Source organism: Cariama cristata, unplaced genomic scaffold (assembly GCF_000690535.1).
Source record: "Cariama cristata isolate BGI_N322 unplaced genomic scaffold, ASM69053v1 scaffold30355, whole genome shotgun sequence".
In the NCBI taxonomy this organism is placed as follows: domain Eukaryota; kingdom Metazoa; phylum Chordata; class Aves; order Cariamiformes; family Cariamidae; genus Cariama; species Cariama cristata.
The window spans coordinates 8,482-27,289 of NW_009617411.1; the positions used below are offsets into that span (position 1 = coordinate 8,482).

An 18,808-nucleotide genomic window follows, 5' to 3' on the forward strand; every position below is an offset into this window, starting at 1 on the left:
TGATTTGACTCTACATATTCCTGAATATGCTTTATATTTCTTATTGGAGTCACTGCAGTGAAAGACTTCTAATTATTTTATTTGGCATCTTACAGTTTTTAATTTGTTAAGAAACTGTTTGTTTGCAAGTTGAGAATGGTCATTCCAATGTGGTGTTACACTGAAAAAAGAATGATGCTGGTTTTCTTTAATGCTAGGCCAGTGTGAAAACAATTTGCTCGATGTTGCAGTTTTAAGATTATTCCTCGGGACTTCCATCACGTACATTTTTCATGACTGAACAAAGACGTGCAAGTTTCTGAATGGATGATACAATGGTTGCACTAAAATCTTTCCATTTGTCAATGGATGTTCTTTTTCTTTCTGATTGTTGGGATGCCAGCTAATTAAATATTTAAATAGGCATACAGTTGTTTTAAAATAAAATTTGTTTGAGGCCCAGTTGTTTTATCTTGCTTTTTTTATCTTGAGCAACAAGTCTGTGCGAGTCACGCACTTAGAAAGCAAAATCAGCTTTCAAGCTTTTATCAGGCCACCTGGCTGAGTTGGCACACCAGAAAGTGTGTTGTTAGGATCATTCTACTGTAGTTCCTCTGTACTGTGGCAACTTGCTAAAAAGCAAATAAAACAAGGGCAACAAATGCTACAGCTTGCTACACTGTTCTTTTTTTATTTGTGCTTTCTATCTGTGTCTTTGTGCTGTTATGGGTTTTTTAATGCACAACACCCAAATATTGCTAACTTGCTTTTATTGCTGTCCAATATTTAGGTGTATGCACCATCACCGAGTTCTGATGATTTCAACAGAGAATCTCCAAGTTATCCATCTCCTAAGCCACCAAGCAGTATGTTTGCTAGCACTTTCTTTATGCAAGGTAGGTAAAATGACTTTAAATATATGAGTAGATGTCACTTGTCCTTTAGGGAGAAATCTGTAGTCAACCACTGTTGTACTGAACGAGGGAGGAAGCGTATAGGTAGCATATTGTGTTAGAGCCTATGATTAATTTTTATATACTTTTAAAACTGTTAGATGAAGGGAGCTGTCTGTTGATCTAAAGTTTTTCTCATGACATTAATTGCTGACTGAAATTTAAGGGGATTATACACCAGGCCAGATGGACAGAATCCCCCATCCTTTGATTTGTAGGGGCTTCAGAGCAGCACACTGGAGTGATAGAGAAAAATGAGGTGAGGACTTCTTGACTGTACTGGAATTTGACTGTACAATATCAGCTAACAGTCTTAAGTTCTCAAATGCTTGTATATCCAGCATGCCAAAAAAAAAGGAGGGGGGTGGTTTGCATTGAACAAAACAAGAGCAGAATTAATTTCCTCAGCCTCACATCATACAATTAGCTCATACTGTAGTCTGAAGTTTTGGAGCATATTGAAAGCATAGTCTCTCAGTATGGAGTTTACAGAGCACTTCAGTTTGTGCTACAGAAGAAAAACTGCATTGACACACAGGTTTAAGGCTTATGTAATGTCATTTCAGTTACTTAAATCTGCTATTATGAAATGTTTTTATATTTTTATGATACTCGGGTATTTTAGACTATAAGTTGCTTGTTTTAGGTTAATAGATGTTTTGTACTGTATGTTTATGATGAGCTCTGCTTAGCCAAACTTCTTTCCTCTCCACTCCCTTTTTTATTATTTCTTTCAATCTGGAATTTTTATCAACCCTTTTGATACAAATCTGGCCTTACTGAAGGTCTGTGTAATTAGCAGAAGTACTTGGTATTTTCTCAGCTGTGGTTGGATTGTATTTCAGCTATAAAGCCTCAGTTGGTTTGGGGTTTTCTTTTATAAATATAACAACAGTGTGGTGGCATGAAAATAGGAGATGCAGTATAAACTGGTCACCATTTCCCTGCTGATGTTAGTCTGAGTAGCTGAATTCTGTCTTAAAATAATTTTGTAAAGGAAAGTAGGACTCGTTACTCTTCTTCATTAAATGTATTTTTCTTGTGGTTTTTTTTTTTTTTAATAAAAAAAAAAAAGATGGGACCCACAATTCTTCTGACCTCTGGAGTTCATCTAATGGCATGAGCCAGCCCGGCTATGGTGGGATGCTGGGAGGCTCCTCTTCCCACATGTCCCAGTCCGGCAGTTACAGCAGCCTGCACACACATGACCGTTTGGTAAGATACACAGCACAGATTAATGTATTTGTACTCGTATATGGAGCTCTGACTTACAAGAATTTGTTTCCTGTTTGCTGGTCATGTATGTCACTTAAAAACCCAGTTGTCAGAAATCACGAACTTACTCTATTAGATTTATGTCCTTTTATTTATGTCTGTTGTATAAATAAAGATCTGTGGCTGTATAGTAGTCTGTTCAGAGGATGGATGAGTCCCTTTCTGTATTAAAGAGCTGGATGTTGTATATCTGGTATCTTTAAAATATCAACATTTTTTTAAAGACTACTTAAGGTCTTATGTCTATTTCTCTTCTCTCTAGAGCTATCCCCCGCATTCAGTCTCGCCTACAGATATAAATGCCAGTCTTCCTCCAATGTCTAGCTTCCACCGTGGCAGTACCAGCAGTTCACCTTATGTAGCTGCCTCACACACTCCACCTGTCAATGGATCGGATAATATTCTGGGTAAAAAGTTCTTCCTGCTTTTTTTTTTTTTTTTTTAATTTTACAAGAAAATGAAATTTAGGGCTGTGTGATGCATGAAATGGGTGAGATGAGGCAAATTGTTTTGCAGTCAGCTTAAGACTACTTATTTGCTTTCACAGCCAAGCCTATGCTCAGGAGATTGTATCCATCTAACTTACCAGCAATTATCCTTCCATAGTTTTTTAGTATATGTACAGGTTCATATAGGTAGTTCTGGTGTTGCAGTTTTGAGAGCTGCAGGTCCTGAGAGAGCACCAAGGTACTGTGCCAGAGAAAGGCAGGAAGACTGTTTCTTTGAGGAGCTTAATAAACTGCATTGTAAATTCCTCTCTTAACTGATTTACAGATTACTGAATAGCCAATATGGTGGCTGGTTTAGTCTCTTCCGTGCTTACCTAGAAAGCATGAAATATAGGATGATCATCTGTTCCTTGCACATATTTGCACATCTTAAGGTACAACTGTAAAAATTAAATGCTTGTAGACGCCCCTCATCAGTTCACTGTCATTTGCACTTAGCTTCACTTTTTAGTAAGCAGAACTTAGTTAGAGTGACTATATTGGCTTTGATTTGGGGACATGTTTTACCCTCAGATCTTTAAACAGAACCCAGCTAATGAATCTGCGTGGAAAATGCAGGCTGGAAATCCAAGTTTGCCACAAACTTGAAACAGCGAGTGTTGCATGATTTGGATTTCTGATGTGAATGGCTTACATTCACACTAAATACATTTTTCTGGCATTAGAAGTTGATAATTGGAGAAAGGAGATTCATTTCAGTGAATTTGGCTTTAAGAATTAATGAAATGTGCAGCACTTTAGTGATAACAGTTTAGAAATAAGCTGCAATAATATAATTTTCTGATTTTGATTTTCTTGTCACATTTCATTAAAATTAGCCTGTGATCCTAGAAAATAATTTCAGTCTTTTTTCTAACTGCTTTCACTTGTTGGTCCTTAAGCTATCACGGTGATATTGTTTGACTTTAAAGAGGAGAGCATCTAAATTTAAATCTAATTGTTTTAATTAAATTTTTAAGTATAATGAAAACCGATTCTGTTGACGCTGACTTCCTCAGAATATCCATTTAAAAAGTGGTTGCTCAACTGTACATGATGAATAAAATAATAAAAGTAAATAAAATTTCAACTTTAATAACAAGTGTTGGGTTTGCTTTCCACATTACAGGAAACAGAGGAAATGGTGCTGGAAGCTCACAGACAGGTGATGCACTTGGAAAGGCATTGGCATCTGTAAGTAGCAGTTAGAATATTCAGATCTGAAAGATGTATTTTGATCATTGCATCCATTATTTATGTGTTCATTCATTCTGTAATATCAAATCAGGAGTTTTCATGTATGAAGTTAAAATAATGTGCTATGATACAATGTCATATACTAGACAAATGTCTATAAAAAAGCGAGTGGAAAATACTTTTATTTGTAGAAGACTTGTTCTGACATCCTTTTTTTTTTTCAAAGTGATCACAAAATTTAAGGTAGATGTAGTTTAGAAAGTTGTTTAGACAAAGTAAAAGATAATCATAAATAAGTTTAGAGTTTGATTTCCACCACCCACCCCACCCACCCCCGTAGTTTTCTAGTTAAAGTCAAATATTTTTAACATTACTTTTAGAGCAGATCCTGCCTCAAGGTTTAAAATGTTTTCTTAGTGGCCTTATAAAACTGTGAGGTTTTGAATGCTGTGTTGTATAGCTGTAACTTGTGGAACAGCCTTTGAAAGGCTGTATAGGCATAAAGTTTAAACTCTTAACTCTGGAATAACGTAGACGATGTAAAACATTGCGAGTATCTTCAGTCTGTTATAAGCTCTATTTGCATATGCACGCATACAACAATTATTTTTGCATTAATACAATCAGATGTACCTTTTAGAAAACAGTAATTGACACAATATAGCAGGAGTTAGGAGTAGTGGCTGAGGGAGTGCTTTGTATTTCTTGTATGTAGCAAATAGGGAGCCTAAGTCTGATTTAAAAGATAGAAATGACTACTTTGCAGCCCCAAAAGACCATTCCTGGGTTGGTCTCTGCATCTTTCACCTCATACCAGTGAATGCAAATGTGCATATTCGTGCAGATCCTGTTACCCTTGCATCCCTCAGAGGGTCATATGTTAAAAGATTACCAGATCTGATAATGTCTGTAATGTCCATATTGGGTAGGAGAACTCTGACCTACTGGCTTTGAGGAGAAAAATGTCCCTGTTGCTTTTGGGGATTCAGCAAGCAGATAACAATTGAGGAGTCCAGAGGGCAGTTAACACTCTCTTTTTGTCTGTTTGAGACCTGTCAGAAAAGAACTGGGATCGTTCTGAGTCCTAGAAATAGCAATGCTTACATACTTCAGGCTGTTCATTACTCTGCAGATGTATTAGGATGTCTGTTGTTCTGCAGCCTGACCGAAATTTTTGTTGAAAGTCTGACTCGCTGGCCAGTTAGACATGTGGGACTTTGTGACATTTTCCACTGCTCTCCTTTTTTAAAATTATTTTCTCGTCCTTTCAGGTATTTTTGCCCAAGTCACTAGCTGAGAAAACCAGGCTGATGTTTTGAGGAAAAACTCTAAATATATTGCAAGTGGAAGTCAGGGCAGAAATGTTTAATCTAACTGGTGGGTGGGCTCTGGTTGTCATAGAAACTTGTTTCTGTCATCCCGTGTTGTTGCTTGGCAGGAGCAGCCAGGTCATTCCATAAATCATTTCTGTCATAGCTGATGGTGATGCATTCCATCTGCTCTATCAGTGCATGCCATAGTCTGCACACTTCAAATCCCTTGCCTCATCCATCTGCTTCCCCCGCAACACGCGCGCACCCAGCACACTTCTTGCGCTTGTTCGGCAAGGAGCACCGCTCGCGGTTGTGGAGAGGAGGGAGGTGGTCTCTCCTGCAGGTGAAGCTAGCACACGTGAATTTTGATGACTAGTAAACCAAGAATGTTCTTCTGTTTGAACAAAGTTTTATTTAAATACTGTGATTCTCTTGACTTTTTTTTTTTCTTCCCTAAGATGATGCTATATGCCTTTCTGTTAGGATTTTAAATGCTACCGCTGCAACCATCGAGAGGAATTTCTAGTTCTAAAATTCTGTTGATGTACATCTCACAATAGGCCTTTCATGTGCGAAACATCAGAGGATACAACATTTGTTCTTCAGTTTAGGTATTAAAGACCATACAGAATAGTATGTGATTAAACATGTAAGGCCAGATAATACATTTGCAAAGGTTCTTTTATTTTAGGTTTAAGCCTGGATAATTGTGGTCTTAATCTCAGGGTAGGCAAGAAAGAGAATTGTACATGAAAGTATTTACACAAAGTTCCCAAAGCCCTGTGGATTATGCATTAGTTTGGATAATGAACTAGTATAGATAGAAAGAAAAGAAAATCTGGGTATTCGTGCCATTTCTAATGTGTTTCCCTGAACATTTGCCAAACAATAACCCTTTAAGATTGTGCCCATGGAGGGTTATATGGCAGGAGAAACATCTGGTTTATTTCATTGCCTAATGCCAAATCAAAACACTTGGTCTTTAATTTAGAGGAGATCAAACAGGAGGACTGTTTAACTTTGCTGATTATATCAGACCTCTTTGTGATAACTTATGTTTTGATTCCTACCTCAGAACTAGGGTAAGGCCTTTGTACGGACGGTCTCAGTAGTTAAATAGCCACTGGTCCCCTCACAAAAGAAAAGAAAATGTAGGGAAGTTGACTTCTAAAAGTAATTCATGAATTAAGTTTCTTTGTTGCTTTAGACTCAATAACATTAACATAACAAAGCTTAACTGAAATGTACACTGTAGTGTTTAAAAAATTGGACTAACAGCTCCGAGGTTTGGCTCTGCAGGCTCTCAATTGTGCAGCTTTTGTCTAAGAGCCTTTTCATTAGACCCTGGCATATTGGCACCCCGCTGACTGGAATGGACCATGACTGATAGGAGGAGGAGTCTCATTTGTTGCAGTAAAATGAGTCGTGTTACCGTTTAAGCCTGGCAGAAGGTGTCAGGGTTGTTCATCATTGGTCATTTAACAGCACGGCGGCCAGGGACTGCATGCAGAATGAACGGTGACCTCGTGTTTTAGTTGTGGCTTTGGTATAATGTAGGTTTTCCCTCTTTATAAAATATAGCAAAATAAAATTGGCAGGTAGAGTGGTGGAAAACGACCAGGTTGAAAGGAACCTTCATGGCTGTTGTTCTGACATAATTTTAATTTTCTGTATCTTATCTGTCTGCAACTCTCTACAGTTCCCACACTGACACCCAAGATTTGTTTTTATACTGATGTATAATGCATGAATTTCCTACGATGGTCTGAGGTAGTTTGTTCTTTAAATTTATTTCCTTCCTAGCATGTACGAAAAGGAGGAGGCATTTCTATTAGGGAACTGATGGTCTTTTCATTAGAAAAAAGTATGATAGACCAGGAAGGAGAATGTGGTCTATTGGGTCCTGGTTTTGTCAGTTCAAAAAATGCAATATGCGACTTAAACAAGTCCCAGTTTATTGTTAGCTAAATGCTGAAATGTAATATTGTCTGTGTGAAGAGACATCAACCACACTACCAGTGAAGATTTTTTTGTTTTTTGTTTTTAACTGCCATCTGATGACTAACAAATCCTGGTCTCTGCTCAAGTAAAACAAGTTTGAACTGATGACCTATAAAAATATGTTCTGAAGTCCATAGTCAGCCTCTAAACCTTTCAATTCCCTTCACAAAATGAAGTTTCCAAGAATCTTGAAATTTTAAGTTTAATTAAAGCTTTAAGCATTATGTCTTCTAGTTTTATCAAGACTTTTAAATTACATTAATAGCAAAGAATGAATTGTTGCAAGTTGAGGTTTAGCATCTTAAGGGAGCAATTGATATAGAAATAAGAGAGAAAAATTTTATGTGCTGCAATACATAGCAAGAGCAACAAAATTTCAGATGGTTTTCGTTGGTAGGTACCAATAGTAACTAAAGCGAAATGCTTTCTTCATATTTTGTCTTGTGAAGGGTTAATTTTTAGAAGATAACATGTATTGATTGCTAAAATATTTTCTCTCTCCAAAGTTTGGGAAGTCATTCTTCCTCTGCATTTTCCTGAAGTTTTGTTTGTTATTATCTGTGTACTGTTAACTCTTATGAATATCATTCCCCTTCAGTGATAAAAAGGCTGTAATTTCGGTTGCTGTTAAAGTAGAAGGAAGATCAGTTATACTTGTGTCACTATCAAATACAGTCTGTGCTTATTTTGACAGCTGCTTGAAAACGAACGTTCTCCGGACATTTTTAGACCCTTGAGTGTAATAAAGCAGACCTGTGATTGAAGGATCAAATTGTTTTGTGTGTGTGTTTTTTGTTTGTTTTTTTTTTTTTAATCAATCCAGCATCAAGAATGACAATTAAAAGCATGAAAAGGAATCCTAATAGCTATTTCTTTACTGTGTTTGTCTGGTTTTAGATTTATTCTCCTGATCATACCAGCAGTAGTTTTCCATCAAATCCATCAACACCAGTTGGATCACCATCGCCTCTTACAGGTAGAGCCGTTTGTCAGTAATGTGTTTGTTGTTTTGAAAACATCCTGTTTGGAATCCCAGTGAAATCAGCAGTAGCTTCCTTGCATAATTACTTCTATATTATATTTATTTTTCCGTTGTACTAAACCCAGATCTATAAATCCAGATTCTTAAATATTTTGTTATGAGCATTCACTTAAATCCTGGCAACTGGCTTTGAAAATTAGCTTATTAAAATAATCTTTGAAAACATTGAATAACCATATACTATCACAGCTATAAAGAGATCTATACCATTAGAGAGAGGTAAGAGTGCTTTGGTTGTTTGGGTGTTGTTTTTTTTTAAAGCTATACATTAAAACTCTGCGGCAGCTTTCAGTGACAAACACAGCAGATGTGTGTTCCCCCTAATGAAAATATAGTAGGCTATGAGACTATCCAGTTTTTACCCAGGATAGCTTTTCATTCATCTCTTTCATGAATGCTTTCATTCTATGGGAGAAGAATTTCTGGCATTTTTCAAAATAAATGCTCTATATTGCAGCCACCTCTGTCACCTGTGCTTTGTGTGTTTGTAGTGTGAATGTGGGAAGAAGCATTCCAGTGTGGAGATGAACTGTGGGCAGCTGCCTACAGCTATTAGTGGGTAGTGCAGCTTTCACAGACACTGTGGCCTCAGCTGTCTAGTAAAAGTTGAACAGCTGTTCTCCATATAGAGAGGACTGTGAAAGCTCCATTGACTTAAATTTGTTGTTTAACAAAGAACTAGAATTACAAGCACGATGATGTAACTTTAACCCTGCTCTCTCCTACAGTGCAATTTGTTAAATTATTTAACTTTTATACAGCAGTCTCTTTTCCTATTCTCTCTTGTTTAATATATCCCTGCAGGCTCTTGGCCATTGGTCACTTTTTTGCAGGAGTGTTTTCCTTTTTATAAAAAAATAAAATTAACTTACAGTGAAAGGTGTACAGAATGACTTAATTTATCACTTTTTTAATCTAGATGAATAAATTAGTAAAGTTACTGGATGCAAAATGCAGTCATATACATATGTATGTGAATATGCATATCAACATATGCAGTGTCACTCAGAAAACTTTCCTCTTTCATACTTCACTTATGTTTAATGGACAATGTTCTGGTTTTCTGTGGACTTAATGGATTAATGAATATCTAACATGGCATACCTGAGCAGCTGCGTTGGGCATTTTTTTTTCTATAACTGAAAAATCTGTATTGAATTGAGTAATGATGGGATTAATAGGATTTTTGATTTAGCTATTACAGTTGACAAAAAATGTTTTATGTATCCTGGTTGTACTGAAAAGGCAGATCAGACCAGAAAATTATTATTATTTTCTTTTTAACAAAAGCAAATATAGAAAATATTTTGTGGCTGGAAGAAAGTAGTTCTGACGTTGCAAAGTATTTAAAATTTTAAACATCCCAGTTGGAGTTCCCTGATTAGATACCATACCTAATTTTGTAAGCATGAAAGCACTAGCTCATTTCTGGGTTTAGAAGACAAATTTGAGCTCCCTAAAATTTGGGTTTTCCCTTTGTTTTTGGTGCCTTTTTCTGTTGGAACCTGTATCAAATGTAAAACTCCAAAATTTGCACTTTGATTTGTGATCCTTATTCTGGATTCTGGTGGCTAAGACAGTAGTAGATACAAGCAAATAATATTGAAATCATTCTTAGGCGCAAACTTAGCATCTGCTTTACAATTATACCCTCCCACCCCACCCCCTTCAATTGCAGTGATATAGAATTTATCAAGCCTTTGGTAAATTGCTGCAGTAGTTAATTACCTTCATTTCTGAATCTGGACTTTTATCTTTATTCCCAGATGAGTCACTAAGAACACAGTGAAGCACAATGTAAAGTAATTACTGCTATATTTATTGCTATTTATACTCCTGGTAGCCATTTTCTGTCCTGACCCAAAAAGTTATTGCAGATAAAACAAATGTTTTACATATACTAAAATAATGTATTTTGGAGCATTTTAGCCTTCATTGTGATTTTGCTCTTTTGGAGTTAGTTGTTTGCTTATGTAGCATTCTTATTATTATAGATTTGACTAAGTCATAATTTACCTATCCTTTAATTGTAAATTACAGTAGGAGTACTCTGTTTGCCGCTTAAAGCATTGAGAGACAGTAGCTTCATGAGACACTTAGGTATATAAGCTCATGTTTGACTGTTTGGCTGTTTTGTTACTGAATAAGGACTAATGACTTTTTTATTAATTTAAGTAAAAGCTTTGAGAACAACAGGATGAAAACCCCCAAGTATTATGAGACAATAGTGTGTGTCTCATCTTCCCTGCCCTCGTTTAATTTCTAATTTTACATAAACATGCCTAGAGCTTAGCTTCTTGCATAGTTTTAATGATTGTGTATATGTATGTGAAGTCTGTATACGGATCTGAATGGTGGGAGCCTTGGTGTTTTAAGAATCCTTCTCCTGGGATCAGAGGTGTTCAGAGGGGTTCGGTTGGTTCGAGGATGCAAAACCAGGCCGCTGCTGACTCCGATGCCCGTGCGCCTTTGAAAGGGAGCCGAAGGGATTAGTGCTGGGGAGTAAGAGCCGTACTACAGCGATTACTATCGATGACCCCTGTAAATCCTAACACTTGCCTGGCTTATTTGGTTTTTTTCATGCTGCTGTGTTGGTGCTGCACTAAAAGCTGCAGTTGTTAATTGCAAGGCTTGCGGTGCCAGGATGCTTTTTAACATAATTGGTAGATTTCAAGCACAAACTTCTAGGAGGGGGAGTGGAATGAGGCAAGCAGGAAATCAGTGCCATCTGGCAACCTGCACAGAGAAGAGATGGAGACAGAGTATGCCACCACTTGGGAAGAGCAGTAGCATTACTAGAGGTGTGATACAAAACTGCAGGTTGCACTTGGGTGGTTTGTTTGAGAGGAGAAGGCATTGAGTATTCCCTCACCACTTTTCCTTTTGGTTTCCTTTGTGAAAAGTACTGCTCAAAGTTTTGTTTTGGGCTTACATTAAGGAAATAGTACCTTTCTCCATTTAAAAACAAACAAACAAAACACCACAACAAACCCAAACTCATCAGACTAGATGCAGAGGCGTTGAGTTTGTTTGCTTTCTTTTCTTAACTGATTGCCTTTCTGCTTAATACTCAGCCGATGCTTTATTGTAGGTAGTAGGACACTCAATCCTGTTAGTAGTGAGCACTCATTAAAGCCTTGACTATGGTCTTGCCTCTAAAAATGGAGTTTTGACCAGATAAAAATTTGAACATTACACTGAGCCAAAATATTCTACAGTTGTTTCATTAATGCTTTGCAAAAATAAGTGGGACTCCAAGCATTATTCCCAAGTTCAAGAATGACAGTAACGTGAAGGGAGACTACAGATCCAGACCCAAAGTAGCTGTGTGAAGTGAAAATTGGTAATTATAAACTTACTCACTGATGTCGTTGTACTTTAAAAGAGAATTCCAGCACAGTTATGGCAGCTCTGGGCTTTTATGAAATTGGAGATTTATTTTTTTTTTAATTAGAAAGGAAATATTTGGGTATTTTAACAGCTATGCAAGCTGTACTCTTTTTGTTAAATAAAACCCTTACTTTAAAAGGTAACTACTTGCAGCTCTCTGAACAAAGGAACTGTAATGTTATTAAACCTTTTCCCAGTTTTCCAGACGTACAGCTCTGGCTGTTATTGAAAGAACAAGCCCACAGGCTCTTCCTTTAATGAGCTGCTTTGGATTGTATGTCCATAATTTATTAATGTAATTGCTTTATTATTACATTTGTATGGCTGAAAGGAAGCTGTCTCTAATGGCCATAGAATTTCATGTAGTATCTTTATAAAAGATGCATTGTTAGTTGGTGAGAAAAAACCAGGTTGTACTACTTCAGGCTTTGTTTCAAAAGTTCTCCTTTATTAGTTATTGCATTTCACATCTAATTATTTTTAAATTTTACATGGTAATTAGGTATATTTATGTCAGATTAGAATGGATATGTATTTGAATTTGCAGTGTACGGGTAATATGAATATAATTGTTGATTTGTTGCACGGTCAATGATTCTTTAGCTGCCAATTTACCTTAAATATATCTGAAATAACAAATGGGAATAATTTGAGAGTGTGTTTTTACTCTTCTAAACTTGGAATGCATTATAATCTAAAATGGTATAGTGTCGAACTACAGAAGATAAAGAAAGCTTTTAGATCTAGTTTTAAATTTTCTTATTTAGTAGAGAGGTGTCATTAAAATGTTTTTCCAGTTATCCTTAATTCAGTGTCTGTTCGATTTCTTTAAATATTTTTGTTGTATGTTTTAACACTATTAAAGATATGCCTACATATATTGAACATAATCTGAAGAAGAAAGAATTCAGCAATCTTTTTATGGTGACACTGGCAGAAGGCAGGTATTTCAGATACAGCGTGTGTGTGTGTTTAGTCCACTTTTTTAATGTTGAAGTACTTTGAAGATGTCACTGCTTTGTCATCGACGATGTGTCTAACCCTACAGATGCCAGGATATAAAAATAATCCCTTAGTAAGGCAGAATGAAGGAATTTGTCCTCCTTTGTATTACCCATATGTTAGCTCACCTTTATGCAGAATATGTTGGTTTTAATTATGTTGAGAAAAATTGCGTCTCTGCTTCCCACTAATGCTGCATAAATCTATGCGTTAACCTAGACAATTTTGACAGGTGCCAGTCAGTGGTCTAGGAGTGGAGGACAAGCCCCCTCATCTCCAAACTATGAAAACTCTCTACACTCCTTGGTAAGAATTGTTGAAAGCAACATAGTACTTTTTACTTAAGGGTTGAAGGCTTGGTTTTGTCTAAATCCTGCATATCATTAAAGGAAACAGTGGGATAGCATTACAAATGAATTCTTTGCTAACAAATGGCCTGTTCAGTTGAACAATATAAGACGTGCAGGGTGTGTCTTTCACCATCTGTTCCTTGGGCATCAGGCTTCTGTGCTGAGGACAGCTGGTGCTAAAGCGCTGTTATGAGATTCTAGTACCTTTTCACAAATCCATAGCTAATTCTTATCTGAAGTTCAGTCTGGAGAAAAGATAAAGACTTCATGCCTTTGCATTTACTTGTCCTTCCCCCTCTCCCCCTGAAATGGTAGTCCCTTGGGCTAGTTTTCATTACGCTGTCATTAAAGTATTAATATCTTTTATTTGTAATTATTATTTGTTATTGGGGAATGTTCATTTGTTAATTAATGAAACGTTTTACAGAAAACCACACAGGAAATAATCTACAGCATTGTAAATTTTCTTATTTTGAAGATTCAGCAGAGGATTTAAGTTACTGACTTCTTTCTTAAATTTCTGATACAGCATCGGGAAGGAAAGGGGAAAAATTTGAGGGAAGGTTTTGATTACCTGTTAATATTTCTAGTTTCCACAGATGTAATTTCTTTTTTTTTCTGTCTAACAAGAATAAATTTAACCTAAATCAGTTTTCTTTTCTTCAATATTTTTGCAATTAAATATAATTGATACGGACATCTTAGAATCCTAACATAACTACAGTGTTAAATATTAGCCTTTTCTTATCTTAATATAATCAGATCTCTGTTGCATTAACTTGACTAACAATTTATTGCTGACATGCACATCAGCTGTTTCCTCACCTCTTTTTTGAATTAATCTTAACCTGTGCTTTGCTTCCTGTTCTGTCTTGACTTTGCCAGAAAAATCGAGTTGAACAGCAACTTCACGAGCATTTGCAAGATGCAATGTCCTTCTTAAAGGATGTCTGTGAGGTACTATTTCACTTTAGATGGTGCCTTTTTGTGTTTCAATTAATGCTTCCTTCGGATTCCCCATTAAAAACTTGAATTAGTGTAGCGTATGACCCATCTTTTGACTCCAACATTCTGCTATTTCAGTTTTTAGAGAGCTGCAATGTCAGAATTGGTTTTGCTTTGGGGTTTTTTGGTCTTTTTTTTTTTTTTTGAGGAAAGTAATTTTAAGACAGATTTTTCTGCAGTAACATACAGAACTCACTTTTATTTCTGAAATACCTAATCTGTTTAAAGATCCATTTTAGAAAATGATAACTTAAAAGTTTTGTCCAGTTTTTTTGCAACACAGGTTCTCAAAAAGCCACTGCCTCTCTTAATTGTTACCAACATGGTGAGGCTGATATTTATGGTCATTCTTTCTCGTCCTGTAGTAGCTAGCTTATTTTGTAGCACTTCCTTTTTTCTCATTCATGCCATGTAATAGAAGCTGAGTAACATTAACCTTATAATAAGCTTCACTTTAAAAGCTGCCACCTATTTGTGGAATGAATGCTATCTCGAGCAAAATCTCCAGATATCTTTTATTTTTCCTGTTTGTTTGTAGCGCTGGTAGGTGCTTTCAAAGTCTTTTGATACTGCATTTCATCTTCTGTCTTTAGTATCTCCGAGGTAGAAACTGTTATGGTATGATGAGCCTGCAGGTTTATTCAGTAATGGCTGTTACCATCCCTCTTCAATCCCAACAGCAGTCTCGAATGGAGGATCGCTTGGACAGACTTGATGATGCCATTCATGTACTACGAAATCATGCTGTGGGGCCTTCAACAAGCCTATCAGGCGGCCATGGAGATATACATAGTTTATTGGGACCATCCCACAATGGGCCAATTGGAAGCCTGAACTCAAATTATGGAGCATCTAGCCTTGTAACAACCAACAGACAAGCATCAATGGTAATGATGTTTTTCAACATGTATATATTTATGCAAAGCAATTACAGCTGGTGTGTTTAAATTATCACAGAGCCTAGTGAGTTAAAAATGGACTGCAAGACTAATACTTACCAGGAAGAAACTACTCGAGATTCTTGTGGAGGAAAAGATGGCAGACAACTTGCACCTGCTATGGGTTTCCAATTAGAGGTTTGGGGTGGGGGTGGGCAGAAATGAGGGGGAGGAGAAAGATGGGAAAACTTAGACTTTGGCCTGGTCAGTGGCCCATAAAATCCTGCTGTGACCATATGCAGAAAGCTGAAACTTTCTGCTGAGAGCATTTCAGCTTATACATGCATTTTTTCCAGATGTGTAATAATTGGCAGAACAGTTTTCTTCTTGAAATGGTGAATAGGGAGATTGAATGGGAAAAGCAGTCAAGAAGGACTGAATTTCAAGTGTTCTGGTCTGGAAAAGCTGTTTATTGTAAATTGGAACTAGTCTTCAATAGCAGATGCTGGCAGAGGACTGGGAGGAAGCTGTTGGAATGTGGAACCATAGTGTGCGCAGGCTCAAAATTTAAACGTTTTTTTCTAAATGAAAAGGAATTTAAGCACAGCTGTAGTGTAAGTAACAATGAAGAGGAAACAACTTTTAGATTAATCCCCAAGAAGAGTGAAATAATTCAATCCATCTCTTTTAGTTTCTTTAAAAATGTGAACTGTCCTGAAAAAATGTAGTCGGGCTTTTCATAGATCAGAAATATGTTAAAAGCATTATACAGTAAATGAAATCTATTTGTAGCATTGCTCACTTCCCTTTTTCTTCCTTTTCATTCCTCCCTTCTCAAAAATGCTTAAAGGAAAAAGAGCTTTTTAAATCATGCTTATTTTAGTGGTGCCATGTGTTTGCATGTTTACAGCGTAATTTTAAAGACCAGTTACATGCTGTGAAATTTTCTGTTATAAAACAGATTCACAGCTGGGTACTGTGTGATCAAGGCAAAATTTCACCTATCATCAAAATAATTAGGTACCCCAATTGCTGAAGGGTTTGTATTCTATAAAACAGAATTAGTTCCAGGCTCTCCCATTCGCACGTCACACATCCATTTATATTAATTTCAGAACCACTGCAGTAAACATCAAAAAGAACCGGTTACTTTCTATAAGCTGCGTGTGTTTGGGGGCTTTTGGGGAGGGGGGGTTACTTTCCAAACACATATCCAGCTTTAGGTTTCTATACAAGGTCACTGTTACTTTTAGTAATTAAGGAAGTGATGCATAAATACTTTAGAATTTTTTCTTAATACTGCCTCATATTTAATATTTAAAGAATGTTGTTAAAGGGAAAGTTCTAGGGTGTTCTAGGGTAGACTGGAATTTAGCCAAATAAAAGAAAACTTTTTTTTTCCACCTGGGTCTTAATGATGTGGGGTAAAGTGAGTGACTGAAATTGCAGTGACAAAATTGTTCTCGGACTTGCAGAACCTTCCGATACTGCTAAGCCAGATACAGTCAAATGTAGATAGTGCTGAAATGTACATAAAAATCTCTGTTTCTCTTTTTAAACTAAGCTATGATAAATATTTTATTGACTCAGTTTTGATTAAAATAGGTGACAGTGGAAAATGACTCTCCAAAATGAATAAAGGTTCCTCCATCTGCTGTAGTTCGATGTAGTTGTGTAACTTAAATGTAATACAGACTTGATTTACCATCTAATGATTGATCTGCAGTTTTGATGGAAGGATGCTTGCTGTCTGTTAGAAGTAAACTTAGATTAGGAAAATGAAAAAAAATTTGGTTTTATATTTCATCCTTATTGGGTGAAACAAGCTTGCAGATCAGTTTTGGCTTGAAAAGGGAGTCCACTAAAGAATTTCTTGGATTAACTTTAGTTTTGTTACATCAGAATAATTGGCTCAACAGAAGGCATCCTGTCATGGCCTTGCCCAGTCCCCAAAGAGTGCCCTTTGACATCATTTGCAGTTGCAGGAGCTCAGCATGACTTAGGATGGAGTCCTGAAATATGTACAGAGCAGAGGTCGGCACATCTGGCTGTAGTGGAAACGGAGTAGTTTATTAGTGATGACTGCATTTCATTAATGCCCCCCAAGTATGAGGTGTAATCCTTACAGTATTCAGTAATCAATTAATAGCAAACTATACTTACTCTTGTTTTTTCTTGAAATAGTAAATGTAGGAGAGCAGAGAATTTGACACACAACCTGAACTTTAAGATCTAGGCTTTGTTCAGGAATTAAACACTACTTTACTTTAGAGGACCTCCAATACATTTTAGGAAAATAATAAGTGTTGGCTAACATAGTGAGAAATGTCAACATTGATAAGGGTGTTTACTTCTTTTTGTTTGACATGCTCGTAGGGTTTTTTGGTCAAGAAATATTCATTGGGATTCAGCACTAAGTGAAACTTCATTGTCGAGGGAGGGGGGATCTTTATACAAAACATTTTTGCTCTTAGGAAAAAAATTAAATTTAATTTCCCTTGAAGAAGATGATCTTGGCAGAAGGAGCTAGGAAATGAGTAATTTAACTCCTTTTTATGTAATTAGTGTAACCAGACATGGTTTTATTTTAACATTTGCTTCATTTTTGAGCCAGATTTATTTTAAAACTCTAGTTGACTTCATTTCCTGCTCGCTCTGAATGGTCTTGTTTTCTTTTTAGCTGGGCTGGCCATTAGACTTACTCAAATAGATTTTTAATATCTCAAACTCATCAAATATTTGCTAAGTGGCCTTTGAAGTTGATTTGTATTTTATTTCATGTATTATTGAAAAGAAGTAATACTCTTTTTGTTCTTATTCAAGCTGCTTTTTATTTGTCATTGTAATACAATGGAAAAAGAACAGCCTGAATTGATTAAAAATAAATAAATAAAAGGCCTGGAAACTCAGTTAAGGATGAAACTCAATCCTCAAGTCACAGGGTTTTTTCCAGGTAGAACAGGAATGTAAGAAAATTGGCGATCTCCCTCTTTTTGCCCTGCGTCTGCTCTAGTATAAAAGCACAAAGGGGCAGTTTAAGCTGCTTTGCCAATACCAACCTCTGCTCTTGCTCAAAGCTTTTCCAGTGTTGTTATTTCTCTGCAGAGATTATGCTCCCATTGAACAACTTTGAGCTGTCTGAAGTGGAAAAATCTTGATTCCAAAGGCCTTTTCGTTGTCTTAATTATGCTCACCTTGGTTAAAATTATGTTAATGACTAAATTGACCAACTGGTATGGCTTGAAAAGTGCATGTATTTTTAAATATACTTAGATAAGCCCTATAGCAAATATGAACAAAGACTGGTTTTGTTTTGTTTTTTCCTCCGGTTCTCAAAAGCTTTTATTGCTAGGAGTTCAAAATTAACAATCAAACAGAATCGCGAGGTGCAGAGCCAGCGTTAACAGGACAGAGGTGGTCCTTTCCCCGCGTGTCGCTCCCGCATGCAGTAGTGTGCTGTCAGTTGCCATGATTTGTCTAGTTTTTATTTACCTGCCAAAAATACTTAACTGGTTTTCTGTTTTCAGATCCCAAATGTTATCACTTAAATCAACTGAAATAAGTTCTGTATGCCTTTTTTTTTTTTTTTTTTTAAACTTTATGAGCCTGAGGGTGGCTGCAGATTGTCCTGTGTGCAAGTCTTTCTTAAAATGCATAAAAGTAAATACAGTTCACCCGGTAAATCACAGTAACTTACAGTCTTACAAACAGGACTACTGTCTTTCTTAAACTGTGATTTTACTGAGCTATAACTTTGATTTGCTGAGAGTCCTAAATATGTATTAGATTGTGATTGTATAGAGAAAATACACAGAAGTGAATGATTTAAATTTTTTTTTTAACAAATGCAGTGTCTATGCTGCTTGCTTCTCAGATTTTTGTGAAGTAATTTGCCTGTGCCACTGAAAGCTTGGGTTCCGTGGGGTGTGCGGTAC

General features: G+C 36.4%; 1 protein-coding gene across 1 annotated transcript; it reads left to right on the forward strand.

Annotated features, from left to right (window-relative positions):
- Positions 1-774: 774 nt before the first annotated feature.
- On the forward strand, positions 775-14,882 carry LOC104161938 (transcription factor 12; the record flags this gene model as incomplete). The annotated part of the gene is made up of 8 exons (XM_009700526.1): positions 775-875; positions 2,008-2,147; positions 2,470-2,614; positions 3,825-3,889; positions 8,104-8,182; positions 12,873-12,946; positions 13,876-13,947; positions 14,676-14,882. Coding segments are annotated over exons 1-8 (810 nt in total), but the record flags the coding sequence as incomplete, so codon positions are not given.
- Positions 14,883-18,808: the final 3,926 nt, after the last annotated feature.